The 19,296-nt window shown below is 36.4% G+C and overlaps 1 protein-coding gene across 1 annotated transcript in view; it reads left to right on the forward strand.

The window, feature by feature from the left end:
• CCDC146 (coiled-coil domain containing 146) overlaps positions 1–19,296 on the forward strand; it is a 159,499-nt gene that overhangs the window by 87,314 nt on the left and 52,889 nt on the right. Inside the window, exons 4-5 of the mRNA XM_044679051.1 lie at positions 14,920–14,977; positions 17,198–17,374. Of these exons, the coding sequence (XP_044534986.1) occupies positions 14,920–14,977; positions 17,198–17,374 (235 nt within the window). The remainder of the gene's footprint in view (positions 1–14,919; positions 14,978–17,197; positions 17,375–19,296) is intronic.

Genomic DNA, 19,296 nt, shown 5'->3' on the forward strand with positions numbered 1-19,296 from the left:
GTTTGCTTGTAAAAGTATGTATACAAAACATTACAGGGAGATAAATCAGAGCCCCTGCCTTAAAAGAACTTATGGCAAAGAAGAAAGGGCAGAGTACATGTTATAAGAAAGAACTGACAAAATCAGATTTTCTTCTGTGTAATTTTAGGTATAGAAGTATATATATATATATATATAATATGTTTTATACATATAGATGTGTTTTTTTAATTGTCCAAGTGCTTCCATGACTTTAAAATTCTAGCCAACAAATAGTCAATTAACCTTAGTCATTGTCTTTAGAGAAGGAAAAACAGGAGCAGAAGAAGCAACAGCGGAAATAGCAGAAGCAGCAGCAGATACTCCATTCCTTTCCTAGAGAATCAAGTTCATGGAAAAACACTTTTCTTGGGGAGCTACAATAAATTCCAAGTGTGTGGTAATTGATGTGTATACTATGGCAGTAAGAATGAAACTAGAGGGATTTGGTAGAATGGGCAAATGATTGGGTATGAGATTTGAAAAAAAGTGAAGATTCAAAGATAATTCCACAATTACAAACATGAGGCATTCAAGAAGAAATTTAATATTACCAATTATGTGTATTTTAAAATTTAAAATGACACAAAGTTTGAATTAGGATTATTTATGAATAAAATATGTAACTCAAAAGAAAAAAGAAAAATACATTTCTCTTATTAGAGAAAAAAGAGAATTGTTTTGTTGTTCAAATGAAAAGATGTTTTACTTCTTTGTGAAAAGAGGAAAAGAAGAGGGATTGGGCCAAGGTGGGGTAGGAAGCAAGCTGGAATTTGAAAACTAAGCTTCCCATTAGGTGTCACTGTGGTGCAGTTTGGCTGGGATTTGTTCTTTTACTCTTTTCCTCCTAACAGGAAAATTTGAGAAAGGAGCTCATTTTCCACAGACCATAGGTTTCATCTTTATTTGAGGCTCCCTGTTCAGAGCAACTCAACCAGACTACTGCTTTAGTCTGGGGACAAAAAATGATTCTAGGAAGTTTTGTTTTTTTTTAATTGTTAATAAAATCAAACCATAAAATCTTCTCATACTTCTCTCATCAAGTCCCCAAATAAGAAAATCCATGACAGTCACATAAAGATTTTTATTGCTAACCTATTTTAATTTTGTATTCTTCAAACTAGCCTCTGGCCTCCTCCTTTTTGTACTCTCTATATGCAATCAATATACAACAAGCACACATTATCAGCATTCAGGATCATACGTAAACAATTTTATATATGAAGCAAAATAAGAAAAAGAAGAACAGCTTAGAGGAATAACCAGAAAAATCATATAGCAGTGCCTAGTAGGAAAACAGTAATGAGGAGAGAATATCGAAAGTGATTTAAAATCTCACGTTGCTTTTCCTCGGTTCTTAAAGGAATGATCAAATCTAACTAGTTTAATTCAAGTTTTGCTCAAAGCATAGGCTTGGCTCTGAGGCCACCATGGCACACTTAGTCCTAGAACACTCATTGGAAGGCATTCTCAGGGACCCAAACACCATAGCACTGTCTCTTTGCTTCAGATCTCTTACAAACACATTCAATAGCTCCTGACATCACAGGAAATCTACTCCACAACCCAACATAAAGGAAGTGCTGGTAAATATTTAATACCTGGCTCTACAGAAGAAAACATTCACACCATACACATTTAAATTTAATCTGTATTAATAACGTTTTCTCCAATGTTTTCTTTTTTTCTTATTTTTTAAATGCCCCTTCTTAGAATTGATGCTAAATTTTCAGTTCCAAGATAGAAGATCAGGAAGGGCTAGGCAACTGGGGTTAAGCGACGTGCCCAGGGTCATCTCCATAGCTGGATTTCTATCCCCTGAGCCACCACCTATCTGCACTTCTCTCCAACATTTTTTAAGGCTAGACAATCATGTAAGCAATAAAGCTCTACTTTGTAGTGATTACTAATTTCAGTGAAAGTTTAGCATTCCTTCTTGGGAGCTTGCTAGCAGGGTTCAGCTGTCACCTGGCAGAACTCTGAATGGTACAACTTCAGGATTCCTAATGAGTGCTTCTTGCTTGTAGGGTGGTCCAACACCCTGTTAGATAGTACACTATAAAGGCAAACTCAGAAGCAATCTCAGGGTTCTCTCTGTCCAGGGTTTATATGCTGAGCAGCCCCCAACCTTAAAAAAAATCAAGGATAAACTATTATTTACAAACTGGCAGCCCTCCATTAATACTCAGTGTAAGTTATGAAGGTTAGTCTGTGCAGTCCTTGTTCTGAAGCTTTATGAGAGATCATCAGTATTCTGAATCTCAGAGAAAGCATGTACCTTGTAACCCAGGCTACCACTACTATATAGTGGTAGTCGGTTAAGAAACATTAAGTGCCCACTACGAGCCAGGCACTGTGCTAAGTACTGGGAATACAAAAAGAGGCAAAAGACAGTAGTGGTAATGGTAGTAGCCTAGAGTGACGGACAGTTTAACTAAGAAGCAAAAATCAGGCCCCAAAGCTGAAATGTCAAAAGAGAAGTCATCAGGACAACTTTGTGATGTTTCCATAAAAAAATTCTAATATTATGTGAAAAATACACTGTCTCCTTGAGATCCCAACAACCAGTTTGATATTTTCTACCCATAAAGCATAATTAATTTATCCTTACCAATATTTTCAGGAAAGATTTCTTTTTTTTTTCAGTTAAGCTTTTTAGTCTCTTCTGTTTTATAAAATTATAACTAGGACAGGCATCCACAAGGTGTTTCTTTCAAAAGTTAACATAATCCTCTGTCTGACTAAAAGTCTTCTACTATAAATATCTTTCCCAGCCCCACCATTTGTGATTATAGTTAAAGATTTGTGCTCATCATATCTGGAAAATTTGTGATCTCTGGCATTTCATAATTAGCCATTACGCTTGGAATAAAAAGAAAAGAGAAAAATTGGACATTTAGACTTCTGGAATACATTTTTCATCCGGTGGGCAAAACAGAGTTCAAAATAAGGTTATTGAAGAAAACAAGCAGGAAGCCAGTGAGTCCCACCCATTTCACATTCATCTTTTTGGTTTAGAAAGTGCAAGCTAAGCACATCTAAAACAATCTCAGTCGCTGGCATCTTATCTCTAATATGCCAGGAACAGTGCAAATAGGCTATAAATAATTTCTTTTGTGTAATTCATTGACAACTGAAATAAACCATTTGCCTTAATCCAAAGGCTCTGTTCCTCCAAGCCTCATTTTTTTTTCTCTCGTTTTTTGCAGCTGTGGCTGGCTTTCAGGGAAGGAAAGCCCTGGCGCTTCTTTCTGTTTATGCTCTATCTCTGTTACATAAGTATTACCTTCTGTTCAGCGACATTCAGGCAAACACATGATTGGGGAACAATCAAAACTCTTATCCAACTTTGTAAACAACTGCTGTAATAGCTCAGGATATATTCATTCCAATATTTTGTTGTTATTAACAAAAGTATGAGTAATTAGCCATGATGGGGAAAAGACAAATTTTGAAAAAATCCAAATAAAAATGTAAATAATGTCATGTCATATCATATCACATCACTTTTCTGGAGTAAAAATAATTTTAAGAAAAGCAAACCCTGACACTAATAGTATAACACAGCCAAAACCCTTTTCAGCTGTATAAGTATTTGGGTACAAAATTTATTTCTTTAAAAAAGTAGCTGGTAGCACAGTGGATGGAGTGCTTGACTTGGATTCAGGATTGTTCAGTATTTCAGTGGTGTTTGACTCTTCATGATTCCATTTCAGGGGGTGGGAGCAAAGACACTAGAGAAATTTGTTTCCATCTCTAGTTCATTTTAAAGATGAGGAAACTGAGGCAAATAGAATTAAGTCACTTGCACAGGGCCAGAGGCCAGATTAGATCACAGGAAGATAAATCTTCCTGACTCCAGGCTTGTCACTCTGTCCACCGAGCCACCTCGCTGTCCAGTCAGGAAGAACTTAGTCTAAATTCATCCTCAGACATTTACTAGCTGGGAGACCATGGAGAAAGTATTAAATTCTATTTGCTTCCGTTTTCTCCATTATAAAATAAGGATAATAATTTCTTCTACTGTGCAGAGTTGTTGTGAGAGGAAATGAGATTTGTTGTTTCAATCATGTGAATACGCTGGGGATTTTTTTTTTTTTTTTGGTGAAGATACTAGAGTGGTTTGCCATTTCTTTCTCTAGCTCATTTTACAACAGGGTTAAAGTGACTTGCCCAAGGTCACACAGCTAGGAAGGATCTGAGGGCAGTTTTGAAATCCAGTCTTCCTGACTTCAGACCCAGCACTCTACCCCTTGCACCCCATAACATTTGTCAAAAAATACTTCATATGGTGCCTGGCACATAGTAGGCACTATATAACTACTTATTCCTTTTTGGAGTTGTATAGAATTATATGATTGGAAGAAGTGACTCCAAACTATTTTTCTGTTTAGTTCTTTGTCCATTATTGTTGAGTTGCTGGGCCAATGTTCCATTTTACTCAGAATCCTAGAATGGATTTATGTAGTAAATAACAAAGTAGGAAAGAACATTGGGGTTACCCAAATTGATTCATCTGAATTTTCTGCATTTGTCCTGTAGTTCAGCTTTATTTTGCTGGACTGACATGGCAGAATAAAGAGGAGGAGAGTGAAAATGAGAGCAATATCATTTTTTCCCTTTTGACTCAACCCCTACTTTGAAAAAAAACCCTATTTTGAAAATCTTTAGGATTTCTCAGCATCTAAATTTGTTTGTCCATTCATTCATTCATCCAGCAAATTCAATGAAAGGTATGATGATGTCAAGGCTAGAGCACTGAAGCTAGAGTAAGGAAAAGTTAGATTCAAATTCTGCCTCAGATCCTTATCAGTTATGTGACCCTGGGCAAGTCAGGTGAGCCTCTGTGCTCACTTTCCTCATCTATAAAATGAGGGGGTTGAATGTGACCTCTGAGATTCCACTTTGGCTCTAAATCTACCATCCTTTGACATTTATTAAGTGCCACCTGTGTGTAAAGATGGTAGGTGCTGGAAGAGATATAAACAAGTCATGGCCCTGTCCTCAAGGTTGGGAATACATAAGTAATTTAGAAGGTTTTTCACATTGTTGTATAGGAAGTATGCCCAGCATATTGAATGAAGTGTTTAGGCATGCTTCTGGCCCATATTTTTAAAATCAATCCCTAAAAGTCTTCCCTCCCTAAAGCCTAAAGGAATCACTTTCTTATTTCTATCCCTTCATTGCTTTTGTATATGAAAACAAATGTTGTCCTGGAATTTTCCTCCAGTTGTTTCAACTGGTATCCTGGTATGATAGTTATCCTGCTGGACTTCAATCAGGAATGCCCGGTAAAATCGTATCTCTGTCATTTCCCTGGGAAAGGCACTGAATATATATCTTTGATGGTCAGTTTCTTCCTCTAAAATAGTTATAATTGTCCATTTAGTACATACAACATAGTTGTTGTAAGGGTCAAATTATAAGAGCAAATATTTTTGTAAAACTTAGAGCACTAGTTCCAGGGTTGGAACCAAGATAGAGGAGTAACTAGGACAGCAGTGGCCATTTCACCACGAAAATCCTCTCCAACTAAGAGTAAAATATCACCACAAAATGAAAACAGGAATAAAAGAACCAACATAGACAGAGGGAAACAACCTTCAAAAAAAGAAAAACCAAAAAGGTAGGCAGAGATCATCTGGGGGACTGACGTGAGAGGGGAGCAGAGATAGCAGGGGGCATAGCAGCAAGTGAAGAGCAAGCCAAGAGCAAACCATACCACCCACTGCCTCACATATCTGCTCTCACAGGTTCAGAACTTAAGTCCAAACTAAGTCAGACCCTGGTAAATAGTGGTCCAAGCCAACTCACACCCTTGAAATTTCAAACCTGTGGAGAAGTCTGGAGTCCCAGCCCAAGGCAATCTGGGCTGAAGAGAGCCAATACACTTGGGCCCAGAGCAAAGCCAGGTATCCCAGTCTGGGCTTGGGATGGGGACATAATCCATGGTTTGAGGTGAGAACACAGTTCTCAGGGGGAGCATTCCCCCCTATCTTTTTGCCCAAAAGTAGGGGTGGAGCTCCAGGACAGGGTAATTAAGGGTGTGCCTGATTGAATCAAGAAGACCTTGAGACCAAAAGCTTGAACCTAAGCCTGGGGCTAGAATCTGATCAGCACCTGATCAAGTTCAGAGTGAGATCAAAAGTTTATACCCAAGCCTGAGAAAAGCCTATAAGCTATCAGCATCTCAAGAGTCAATTAAATCAGCAGGGGAAGGGGACTTTCAGAGCTCTCATCCCTCAGACTATCTGGGTAAATTAGTAACAACCCAGAAAATAAGCCAAAAATAACATCAAGGAAAGACGTGAAGTTTGAGGGTACCCCAACTCCCCAGAAAACAAAGCCTATCTAAAATTAGATAGGAAAAATGAGCAATCAATCAAAAAAGACATCTAATTCTAAAGAATTTTTATGGAAAAAAAGATCAAGGTACAGACATAAAAGGGGACAGTAAAAGCAAAGGAAACATGCCCAAAGTCCAAAAGAAAAATAACAATTGGAGACAGATTCTGGAAGAGCTCAAAAAAGACTTCAAAAACCATCCTAAGAGGTAGAGGAAAAGTGAGGAAGAGAAATGAAAGTGATGCAAGAAGATAATGGGTCAAATGAAAAAGGAGAACCAAAAACAAACTGAGGAAAACCAGGTCTTAAAAATCAGAACTGACCATCTAGAGAATAACAATTTCATGAGAAATCAAGAAACAACAAAGCAGAATCAAAGGAATTGGAAAAAAAGGAAAACATCAAAAATGTTGTTGAAGGAACAATGGTCTTAGAAAACAGGTCTAGGAGAGGCAATCTGAGAATTATTGGATTACCTGAAAACTATCATGAAGAAAAAAACTTGGATATCATATTACAATAAATTATCAAAGAAAACTGCCCAGAGATCCTTGAACAAGAAAATAAAATTGAAATTAGAAGAATTCACAAATCACCTCCAGAAAGAAATCCTCAACTGATAACTTCCAGGAATGTAATAGCCAAATTCAAGAGCCACCAAGACAAGGAAAAAATATTTAAAGCAGCCAGAAAGAAACCATTTCACATACCGTGGAGCTACAATCAGGATCACTCAGGACCTAGTGTCTTCTACATTAAAGGACTGAAAGGCATGGAATATTATATTTAGAAAGGTGAAAGATTTGGGTTTACAACCCAGAGTCACCTATCCAGCAAAATCGAGTATACTCTTTCAGAGGAAAAAATGCCCATTCAATAAGATAGAAGACTTCCAAGCATTCCTGAGGAATAAGCCAGATCTAACAAAAAATTTGAAAGCCAAATATGAGATACAAGAGAAGCTTGGAAAGGTAAATAAGAAAGTGAAAATTTAAGGGACTCATTAAGGTAAAAATGTTTATATGTCTATATGGAAAGAGGATTTCTATACTCAAAAATTACTCTTAGTAGTAGAGAAGATAGAAGGAACTTACTCAGAAAGAGGGTAGAAAATTAAGCCAATTATGATATGATGTATATGATAAAATATGATATGATATATATGTAAATTTGATGATATGGAATGATATGTATATATGATATGATATGTATGCATATGAATGGCATGTAAAAAATAAATCAAGGGCTGAAAGAGAGGGTTGCACTGAGAGAAAAGTGAAGGGAGATATAGAATGGGGTAAATTATATAACATAAGGAGGCAAGAAAAATCAATACAGAGAAAGAATAAAGGTGGTGACAGGCAATGCTTAAACTTTACTCTCATGGCTCAGAGAGGGAAAAATGAGTATACTCAGTGGGGTATAGAATTCTATCTTACCCTACAGAGAAGTAGAAGGAGAACAAGATAAGGGAAGTGAGGGACAATAGAAAGAAGGGGGAACACGGGGTGTGTGACAAAAAGCAAAATACTGGTGAGAAGAAATAGAGTGAAAGGTAATAGAGAAGGATATAAAGAGGATAATAAAATGGAGGGCAATACACAGTTAGTAATCATAACTCTTAATGTGAATGGGATGAACTCACCCATTAAATGGAAGCAGATAGCAAAGTGGATTAAAAACCAAAATTCTACTATATGTAGAACAAGAAGCACATATGAGGCAGGATGATACATAGGGTGACAGATTCAAGGTAGATGGCTGGAATAAAATATATTTTGCATTATCTAAAGTAAAAAAAAGCAGGAATAACAATCATAATACCAGACAAAACCAAAGTAGAAACTGATCTGATTAAAAGAGTTAAGGAAGGAAATTACAATTTGTTAAAAGATACTATAAACAATGAAGTAATATCATTACTAAACTTTTATGCACCAAATGTTATAGCACCTAGATTTCTAAAGGAAAAATTGAAGGAGCTCAAGGAAGAAATAGATAATAAGACCATAATAGTAGGGGATCTTAATCTTCCCCTCTCAGAACTAGACAAACCAAAACAATAAGAAAGAAGTAAAGGAAGTAATATAAATGCTAGAAAAATTAGGATTAATAGATAGCTGGAAAAAAATGAACAGGGATTAAAAGGAATATCCCTTCTCAGCAGTACATGGTAAATATACAAAGACTGACCATGTGCTAGGGCATAGAAATATTGCAAACAAATGCAGAAAAGCAGAAATAATAAATGCCACTTTTCCAGATCATAATGCGGTAAAAATTATAATTAACAAGGGTCCATGGAAAGGCAAATTTAAAGTTAATTGGAAATTAAATAATCTAATTCTTCAAAACTGGTGGGTCAAAGAAGAAATCATAGAAATAATTACAGACTTCATTAAAGAGAATGACAATGAGGAGATATTGTATTGAAACCTATGGAATACAGCCAAAGCAGTACTTGGGAAAATTTATATCACTGAGAGTCTATATCAACAAAATAGAGAGGGCAGAGATCAATGAATTGGGCTTAAAACTTAAAAAATTAGAAAAAGAAATTAAAAATTCCCAGATAAAAACTAAATTGGAAATCCTAAAAATTAAAGGAGAAATTAATAAAATTGAAAGTAAAAAATGTTATTGAACTAATAAATAAGAGTAGGAGCTGGTACTCTGAAAAAAACAATAGATAAAGTACTAGTCAATCTAATAAAAAAAAGAAAATCAAATTAACAGTATCAAAGATGAAAGGGGCAATCTCACCTCTAATGAAGAAGAAATTAAGATAATTATCAAGAACTACTTTGCTCAATTATATGGCAATAAATATGACAATCTACGTGAAATGGGTGAATATTTACAAAAATATAAATGCCCAGATTAAGAAAAGAGGAAATAGAATTCTTAAGCATTCCCATCTCAGAAAAAGAAATTGAATAAGCCATCAAGGAACTTCCTAAGAAAAAATCCCCATGGCCAGATGGATTCACAAGTGAATTCTATCAAACATTTAAAAAACAACTAATCCCAATATTATACAAATTATTTGACAAAATAAGCAAAGAGGGACTTTTACCAAATTCTTTTTATGACACAAAAATGGCACTGGTTCCAGAGCCAGGCAGACAAAAAACTGAGAAAGAAAACTACAGATCAATCTCCTAAATGAATATAGAGACAAAAATCTTTAATAGAATACTGCAAAAAGACTCCAAGTGATCATGAGAATTATTCACTATGATCAGGTTAGATTTATACCAGGAATGCTAGGATGGTTTAATATTAGGAAAACCATCCACATGACTGACCATATCAATAATCAAACCAACAGAAACCATATGGTTCTCTCAATAGATGCAGAAAAAGCCTTTGACAAAATTCAACACTCCTTCCTATTGAAAACACTAGAAAGTATAGGAATAGAAGGGTCATTCCTCAAAATAATAAACAGTATATATTTAACATCAGCAAGGATCATCTGCAATGGGGACAAGTTAGAAGCCTTCCCAATTGGATTAGGAGTGAAGCAAGGATGCCCATTATTACCTCTTTTATTTAATATTGTACTAGAAATGCTAGCATTAGCAATTAAAGAAGAAAAGAAATTGAAGGGATTAAAGTAGGCAATGAGGAGACAAAGCTATCGCTTTTTGCAGATATGATGGTCTACTTAAAGAATCTTAGAAAACCAACTAAAAGGCTAATGGAAATAATTAACAACTTTAGTAAAGTTGCAGTGTACAAAATAAACCCAAATAAATCATCAGCATTTCTATATATTCCAATAAAACTTATCAGCAGTAGTTAAAAAAGAGAAACTCCATTTAAAATCACTTTAGACAATATAAAATATTTACAAATCTATCTGCCAAGATAAACAAAGGAATTATATGAACACAACTACAAAACACTTTTCACACAATTAAAACTAGATCTAAACAATTGGAAACACATTAACTGCTCCTGGGTAGGATGAGCTAATATAATAAAAATGACAATCCTACCCAAATTAAATAATTATTCAGTTCCATACCTATCAAATAATTATTCAGTTCCATACCTATCAAACTACCAAAAAACTTTTTTATAGAATTTTTTAAAATTATAACAAAGTTCCTCTGGAAGAACCAAAGATCAAGAACATCAAGGGAAATAATGGGAAAAAATGTGAAGGATAGGTGCTTAACAGTACCAGATCTTAAATTGTACTATAAAGCAGTAGCCATCAAAACAATATGGTACTGGCTTAAGAGACAGAAGGATGAATCAATGGAATAGACTAGGAGTAAATGACCTCAGTAAGCTAGTGTTCTATAACCCCAAAGACTCCAGCTTTTGGGACAAGAACTCGCTATTTGACAAAAACTGCTGGGAAAATTAGAAAACAGTATGGGGAAAATTAGTTTTAAAAGATCAACATCTTATACCCTATCCCAAGATAAATTCAAAATAGGTAAATGACTTAAATATAAAGAGTGAAATCATAAATTGGGCAAACATAGATTAGTATGCCTGTCAGATCTATGAGAAAGGAAGGAATTTAAGACCAAGCAAGAGATAGAGAACACTGCAAAATGTAAAATGAATGGCTTTGATTATACAAATTTAAAAGGTTTTGTACAAACAAAACCAATGCAACCAAAATTAGAAGGAAAGCAACAGACTGGGAGGACATTTTTATAACAAAACTCTCTAAGGTTTAATTTCCCAAATATATAAGGAACTAAGTCAAATTTACAAAAAAAAAAAATCAAGCCATGGGGCATCTGGGTAGCTCAGTGGAGTGAGAGTCAGGCCTAGAGACAGGAGGTCCTAGGTTCAAACCCAGCCTCAGCCACTTCCCAGCTGTGTGACCCTGGGCAAGTCACTTGACCCCCATTGCCCACCCTTACCAATCTTCCACCTATGAGACAATACACCGAAGTACAAGGGTTTAAAAAAAAAATCAAGCCATTCCCCAATCAGCAAATGTTCAAGGGACATGAATAGGCAGTTTTCACATGATGGAATCAAAACAATAAGCAAATGAAAAAGTGTTCTAAATCCCTCCTCATTAGAGAAATACAAATTAAAACAACCCTGCTCACACCTAGCAGATTGGCCAATATGTCAGCAAAGGAACACAATACATGTTGGAGGGGATGTGGCAAAATTGGGACACTAATACACTGCTGGTGGAGTTGTGAATTGGTCCAACCATTCTGGAAAACAATTTGGAACTATGCCCAAAGGGCTTTAAATGAATGACTGCTCTTTGATCCATCTATACCACTGCTAGGTTTATACCCCAAAGAGATCATAAGGAAAAAGACTTATACAAAAATATTTTGGAAAATTAGAGGGTGTCCATTGATTGGGGAATGGCGGAATAAATTGTGGTATATGTTGGTGATGGAATACTATCATACTGAAAGGAATAAAGAAATGGAGGAATTCCATGTGAACTGGAAAGACCTCTAGGAAGTGATGCAGAGCAAAAGGAGCAGAACCAGGAGGACATTGTACACAGAGACTGATCATGAATTTTTCTAACAGTAGCAATGCAATGACCCAGGACAATCCAGAGGAGATTGGGAGAAAGAACCCTATCCACATCCAGAGAAAGAACTGTGGAACCAGAAATGCATTAGAAAAATATATAATCAAGCATGTAGTGCAATAGGGATGTGATTAGGATTTTAATGTTGAAGAATTGGTCACTGCAGATATGAATAACACGGAAATAGGTTTTGAACAATGATACATGTATAACCCAGTGGAACTGTTTGTTGGCTTTGGGAGGGGGGAGGAGACAGTGCTGGTGGGGGGGGGGGGGGAATCATGAGTCATGTAACCATGGAAACATATTCTAAATAAAAATTTAAAAAACCAACTTGGAGCACTATATAAACGTCCACTATTATTACAATGAAATAATCTTGTATGATCTTAACTAGAAAGGGAGATAATTTATGTAGAGGGAGGGAGGGAAAGGAGGAAAGGAGGGAGGAAAGAAAAAAGGAGAAGAGAAAGCACCTGCCATGTGCAAGGCACTGTGCCTAGCACTTTGCAAATGACTTTATTGTTCACTCATTCTGTCATGTCTGAATCATTGTGAGCCCACAGACCATAGCATGTCAGGCCCTTTTGTCCTCCAGTTTCCCAATCTGTCCAAGCTCATGTTTCATTGCTTCTTCAACACTATCTCATCCTTTGCCTTAACCTTCTCCTTGTGCCTTCAATCTTACCCAATATCTGGGTCTTTTCCAACAAGTCCCATCTTCTCACATGGCTAAAAATATTTAAGCTTCAGTATTTGTCCTTCCGATGGATAGGCTGAATGAATTTCTTCTTTCAAGTATTGAACGATTTGATCTGCCCAAAGGACTCTCAAAAGTCTTCTCCAGCACCACAATTTGAAAGTGTTGATTCTGTGGCACTCAGCTTTCCTTATAATTGAACTCTCACAACCATACATTGCTACTGGAGAAACCCTGGCTTTTGCTATACAGGCCTTCATCAGCAAGGGGATGTCTCTGCTTTATAGTATGCTGTCCAGATTTCTATCGCTTTCTTTCCAAGGAGCAAGCACCTTTCTATTTCTTGACTCTAGTCACCATCTGCAATAATATTTGAACCCAAGAATATAAAATCTGACACTGCTTCCATTTCTTCTCCCTCTATTTGCCAGAAAGTAATGGGATCAGTTGCCAAGCTGTTGGCTTTTTTAAATGTTAAGCTTCACGCCAGTTTTCATACTTTCCTCTTTCCTCATCAAGAGGCTTCTTAATTCTTCCCTTTCTGTCATCACAGTAGTATCATCTATATATCTGAAGCTATTTATATTTCTCCTGTTAATCCCAGTTATGGCTTTTGATTCACTCAGCCTGGTATTCCTCATGATGTACTCTGCATATAAGTTAAGTCAATAAGATGACAACATACAGCCTTGTTTTCTCTTCTAGTCTTGAACCAGTCAGTTCCATATTCAGTTTCAACTGTTGCTTTTTGGCCCAGGTACAGGTTCCTCAGGAATCAAGTAAGGTGGTCTGGTACTCGTCTCTGGTACTGCCATATCTTTGAGGGTTTTCCACACTTTTTTGTGATCCACACGGGCAATGACCTTAATGTAGTCAATGAAGCTGCAGTAGATATTTTTCTGGAACTCCCTTGCTTTCTCCATAATCTAGTGAATGTTGGCAATTTAGTCTTTAGTCCCTCTGCCTCGTTGATTGGTAATTTAAACATTTTTGGACATTGTCCCTCTTTAGAATTGGGTCATAAACTGTTCTTTTTACAACCTCATGGCCACAGTTTAGTTTTCCAAATTTGCACGCATATTCAGTGCAACACTAATAGCATCGTCTTTTAAAATCCCATCACCTCCACTAGCCTTCTTGTTAGCAATGCTTCCTAAGATGTCTGGCTCTACATCAGTAAGCACACCATCACAGTTATCATTGATTGTTAAGATCCTTCTTATATAGTCCTTCTGTACACTCTCTAATAATAAGTCTACCATTTTTGTCTTTTACCTTGTCCATTTTTACATGAAATATTCCTTTAATATCTCAAATTTTCCTGAATGTCTCTTGCCTTTCACATTCTCTTATCTTCTATTTCTTTGCATTGCTCATTGAAGAAAACCTTATTTCTCCTTGCTAGTCTTTGGAATTCTGCATTCAATTGGGCATAGCTTCCCTTTTCCCTTTCTTTTTCTCCTTTCCTCAGCCATTTGTAAAGCCTCATCAGATCACCATTTTGCTTTCTTGCTCTTCTTTTTCTTTGGAGTGTTTTTTGTTGCTGTCTCCTGTACAAATATTATGAGCTTCTGACCATAGTTCTTCAGGCACTCTATCTGCCAGATGTAAGCCCTTAAATCTATCCATCACCTCAACTGCACATTCATAAGGGTTGCCATTTAGGTCATATCTATATAGTCTGACAGTTTTCTCTGTTTTCCTCACTTTAAGTCTAAATTTTGCAATTAGAAGCTCATAATCTGAGCCACATTCAGTTCTTAACTGACTATATAGACTTCCATCCTTGGCTGCAAAGAATATAATCAGTCTGATTTCCACATTGCCTGTCTGGTGATGTCTTCAGGTCGTTGGAAAAGAGCATTTATTATGAACAGCAAGGATATCTACACCACTATAATGTCTTTTCCCTGCTTCAAAGTTTGGGCTTCCAGACAAATCTTGCCTATTATCCCATTATCTTCTGATTTCTCACTTTAGCATTCTGATCTCCTCTGATGAATGTGATATCATTTTATGTGTTTTTTTCCCTAGAAGATTTTGTAGGTCTTCATAGAATTGAGCAACTCTGGTCTCTTCAGTATAAGTGATTGGACCATAGAATTTTATTTCTGTGAGGTTGAAAGTTTTGCCTTGGGTTCAAACAGTGTCATTATGTCATTTTTGAGGTTATACCCTAGCACTGCTTTTTTTCACCCTTTTATTGACTGAGACCATTTCCTTTAAGGGATCCTTGTGAAATGTTCTCCCCAGTAAAATGCTGTTTTTGAAATATCTTACTCATTTGCACTACTAAGTTTGTTTAATGTTCCAACAGCTTAAAAGAAGAAAAATTACTTGTACAAAGGGAATTTGAGAAGATACCTAAACCTGGAGTAAGTAAGATATCAAATTTACTTAGTGCTTTTAAGGTGCAAATAAAGCATATTACAGGGCACTCGGGTGGCACAGTGGATAGATTACTAGACCTGGAGGCAGGAAGACTCTTCTTCCCAAGTTCAAATCCATCCTCAAATATTTACTGGCTGTGTGATCCTTGGAAAGACACAACCCTTTTTGCCTCAATTTCCTAATCTGTAAAATGAGCTGGAAAAGAGCATACCAAACCACTGCAGTATCTTTGCCAAGAAAACCCCAGACAGAGTCATAAAGAGTCAGACAAAACTGAAAAATGGCTCAACAACAAAACCTTATTAAAAAATTATGCTACATAGTATCTTAGAGAACTTGGACAATTCCAGATAATTTCACACTGAGTAGTATTCAAGATAAAAATCTATGTAATTTATCGAGTAAACATACTAATAAGCTACCAACCATAAGCTTTCAAAAAAGATCTAAAATATAAAGGAGCCTAATAGTAGGACACATAGAGACTGTGAACTTCTCAAAAAATGGGTTCTGTTAGAGTGTCCACTTTTAGTTTGGATTCAGAATAACTTGCTATTGATCCATATGTTAATTCTACATTATGAATTTTTTTGAGGAACTCAAGCATTTATTGGGATTTAAGGAGAACAGCATGGAAATCATTCATTCAAATATACAATTGTAACTTATGAAGGTGCTATGCTGAAAAAATGGTGTTATGTTTTCAGAATGCCTTTTCCAAGCAAAATAGTGCTAAAAATGGCAGCTAGGTTGTATTATATGCCTAAAGAATAATATAACCTAATAAAGCATAGCAATATAATGAAAATATTTTACAGTAAAACCTAGCTACCATTTACTGTAAAATTGTTTCTAAGGGAAAATGCATTCTGAATCATACCTGAGGATAATGATGATGAACCTTTTAGAGATCCTGTGCGGAGCTCTGCCCCACCCAGACCAGTGCTGTTCCCCCCCCCCACCCACATAGGGGAGGGAAAAGCACTCCCATTGGGTTTCTGGGCAGAGGGGTAGGTGACGTGAAAAATGTCTTCAAGCACATGGAGAGGGGGAGGGAGGGGAGCAGCTCCACCTGAATTCCTCTGCCTTTCTAGTAATGGATGGGGAGGGGGGGAATGGCATGTATGCCCATAGAGAGGGCTCAGCATGCTCTCTTTGGCATGTGTGCCATAGGTTCACCATCACAACTTCAGGATATCTACACCACTATAATGCCTCTGTTTCCCAGCAGTGGCCAGCATAAGTAGTTGTTGAAATGTTAGGTAATCCTGGGCATTGTCAATTTTTACATCTAATTAAAAAAAGGGGTAGCTATCTATCTACCTACTTAGTGAAAGTAAAGTGGAGTACCTCAGAAAATGAGTCCAGATACCCAGAAGTTCAAATGAGTGGAACCAATATCTATTTATTAATCGATTGATTAATAAATGTATCTAGCTGGCCAGGGCAACCTTCCTAGTGAAGGCTGCCCCGAACTGAAATTAAAATTCAGTTTTTATAGGGTTCAAGATACAAAGAAAATAATGTTCATTACATAGCCTTGACACAAACTTTTTATTGTCTGGTAGTTAGTAGCATGGGGCTTTCTACTGTATCTCTTATCCTGGACTGTGAGACAGCTATAGGGAGTTATTTTCTCATGTGAATGTTATTTTTGAGCTGTCTGATTCTTGATTTCTACTTTTCCCCTGGGAAAACCAGGTTTTTCTGGACAAAAATAACTTAGTTTACTCACTACAAAAGATACCTCCCTAGGTCAACCATAAGAGGTGAGAACAGGATAAGATACCATTGGAGAGACTCTAGTCAATAATTTGCATGTATGGGGAGTTTATTGAGCAAAATATCTATAAATGATTTTGTCAAATTATAAAACTGTAAAAAATTTTCCTTCACAATTTTAGATGTTTAACATGAAATCAAAATAGAAAGAAGGAAAACATCTTCAAAATTAGAATAGAAAAGAACAATACTTATCATTAGTAGCAAAAGAAAAATAACCTCAATCTAACATGCTCCTATAGGTGTATGCATTGTAATTGGCATTCCCCTGTAACATGTTTAATTTTTTAAAATTTCCCTGATATTTGAACAAAAATTATTTTGCAATTGTTTTTCAAAAAAATTCAGTAGTTTTTTAAATGCTACATTGATTTTCCCCCTACACTTTCAAGAATAATATTTCATTTTTGTTCATTCAAAAGGAATTGGAGAAGAAGATGAAAGCATTGAAAGAAAGCAGTGATGAATTGCGTAAAGAAGTAATACAAAAGAAGATGGAAATTAAAAATTTACGGGAAGATGTGCAAAGCAAGCAGAAACAGTCAGTAAAGGACAAGAAAGACCTAGATGAATTATTAGAACAAGAAGATAACTTAAAGGTACAGTAATTAAATAAAATACATTTTGTGTGAATGCATGAAAAGGAATCCATATGGCAATAATAAGAGCTAGTGGTTAGATAGCATTATTCAATTTGCTTCCCTCACAACTACTTTCTGAGATAGATTGTTGTGCAGTTGTTAAGTAGTATCTGATTTTTTGTGACCTCTAAAGACTATGTCCATGGAGTTTTCCTGGCAAAGATATGGGAATAGTTTGTCCTTTCCCTCTTCAATGTGTCTCCATTTTTTCAGATGAGGAACTTAGGACCATACAGCTACTAAGTGTTTAAGTCCAGGTTTAACTCAGATCTTCCTGACTCCAGCCCCAGTGCTCTATCCACTATGCCACCTAGCTGCCCATCTGAGATAGGTAGCATAAGTATTATTATCCACTTTTTTGCAGATGGAAAAACCAAGGCTCATAAAGTTAAATGATTTGTTCACAAGCACAAAATGGCTGAGAACATCACACAGGTGATTTTTAGGGATAGGATTTGAACTTGTAGATGTATTTGACTCCCACATCCAGTACCCTTTCCAAGCAACATTGCTCACCATGAAATGACAAGGGACAGTCTTGCCTAAAGAGGCTCTGTTTGTAGCTGCCTCAAAACACACTCCAAGGTGTCTTCTTTGCTTTGTGAATTTTATACTGTAATTCTTTTTTTTTTTAACATTTATTAATATACATTTTTAACATGGTTACCTGATTCATGCTCCTCCTATCCCCTTCACCCCCCCCCCGCACTCCCCCACCCATGGCCGATGCGCATTTCCACTAGTTTTGTCACGTGTCCTTGATCAAGCCCAATTATACTGTAATTCTTTAGTGGATCAATGATCTCATCAGTGTGGAAATTTTCCTTCCCTATTTATAGAATGAGAAGGTTGTCTTAGATGATTTTTAAGGGCCTTTCTATTTCTAAATTCCATGATCCTTTCCCTTTTTTAATAGTTGTATATTTTATTTAAGAAATCCCATTTTCTCCTCCTCCCTCCACTTTCTACCACTCATTGTGGACATGGGGAGGAGAAAGAGAAAAATATATTCTTGGAATAAATATGCACAGTGAATAAAAAATTTTTCTTAATGGCTGTGTCCAAAAAATTGACCATATTCTATACCTTGAATCTATCACTTCTCTGAGCTGAGGAAGGCAGTATGCTTCATCATATAAGGTCTCTATAATGAAGATCACAACTACTCATACCTATTGTCTCCGTCTTCCCACAATAATAATTACAGCTCATATTTATATAGTGTTTTAAGGCTTGCAAAATGCTTTCTTCAACAACAAAACCTGTTAGGTAGGTAGTACAAGGATCATCATCTCTGGTATGCAGAGGAGTAACTGAAGCTTTGTAAGGTAAAGCAATTTGTACACGCTCATTTAACTAATAAGTCTCTGAAGCAGGATTTGAGCCCATGTCTGTAGGCTCAACATTAAGAGAGTGCTTTTCTATATATACTCTGCCATACATAGATCTTCTAAGACTGATCCAGTCATCCTATTAATACCAGACAGATAGACAGAAAGATAGAAAGCTAGACAGAATTCATTAAGATTTGCTAAATGGGGGGCAGCTGGGTAGCTCAGTGGATTGAGAGCCAGACCTAGAGACGGGAGGTCCTAGGTTCAAATCTGACCTCAGCCACTTCCCAGCTGTGTGACCCTGGGCAAGTCACTTGACCCCCATTGCCCACCCTTACCACTCTTCTGCCTTGAAGCCAATACACAGTATTGACTCCAAGATAGAAGGTAAGGGTTTAAAAACAAAACAAAACAAAACAAAAAAAAAAGATTTGCTAAATGTTTTATATACATTCTCTCATTTGACCCAAGATGCTAGAGGCCCTTACTTACCTTTACCTTCCATCTTATAATCAATACTAAGCATTGGTTCCAAGGCAGAAGAGA

Source organism: Gracilinanus agilis, chromosome 5 (genome assembly GCF_016433145.1).
Source record: "Gracilinanus agilis isolate LMUSP501 chromosome 5, AgileGrace, whole genome shotgun sequence".
NCBI classification, from domain to species: Eukaryota; Metazoa; Chordata; class Mammalia; order Didelphimorphia; family Didelphidae; genus Gracilinanus; species Gracilinanus agilis.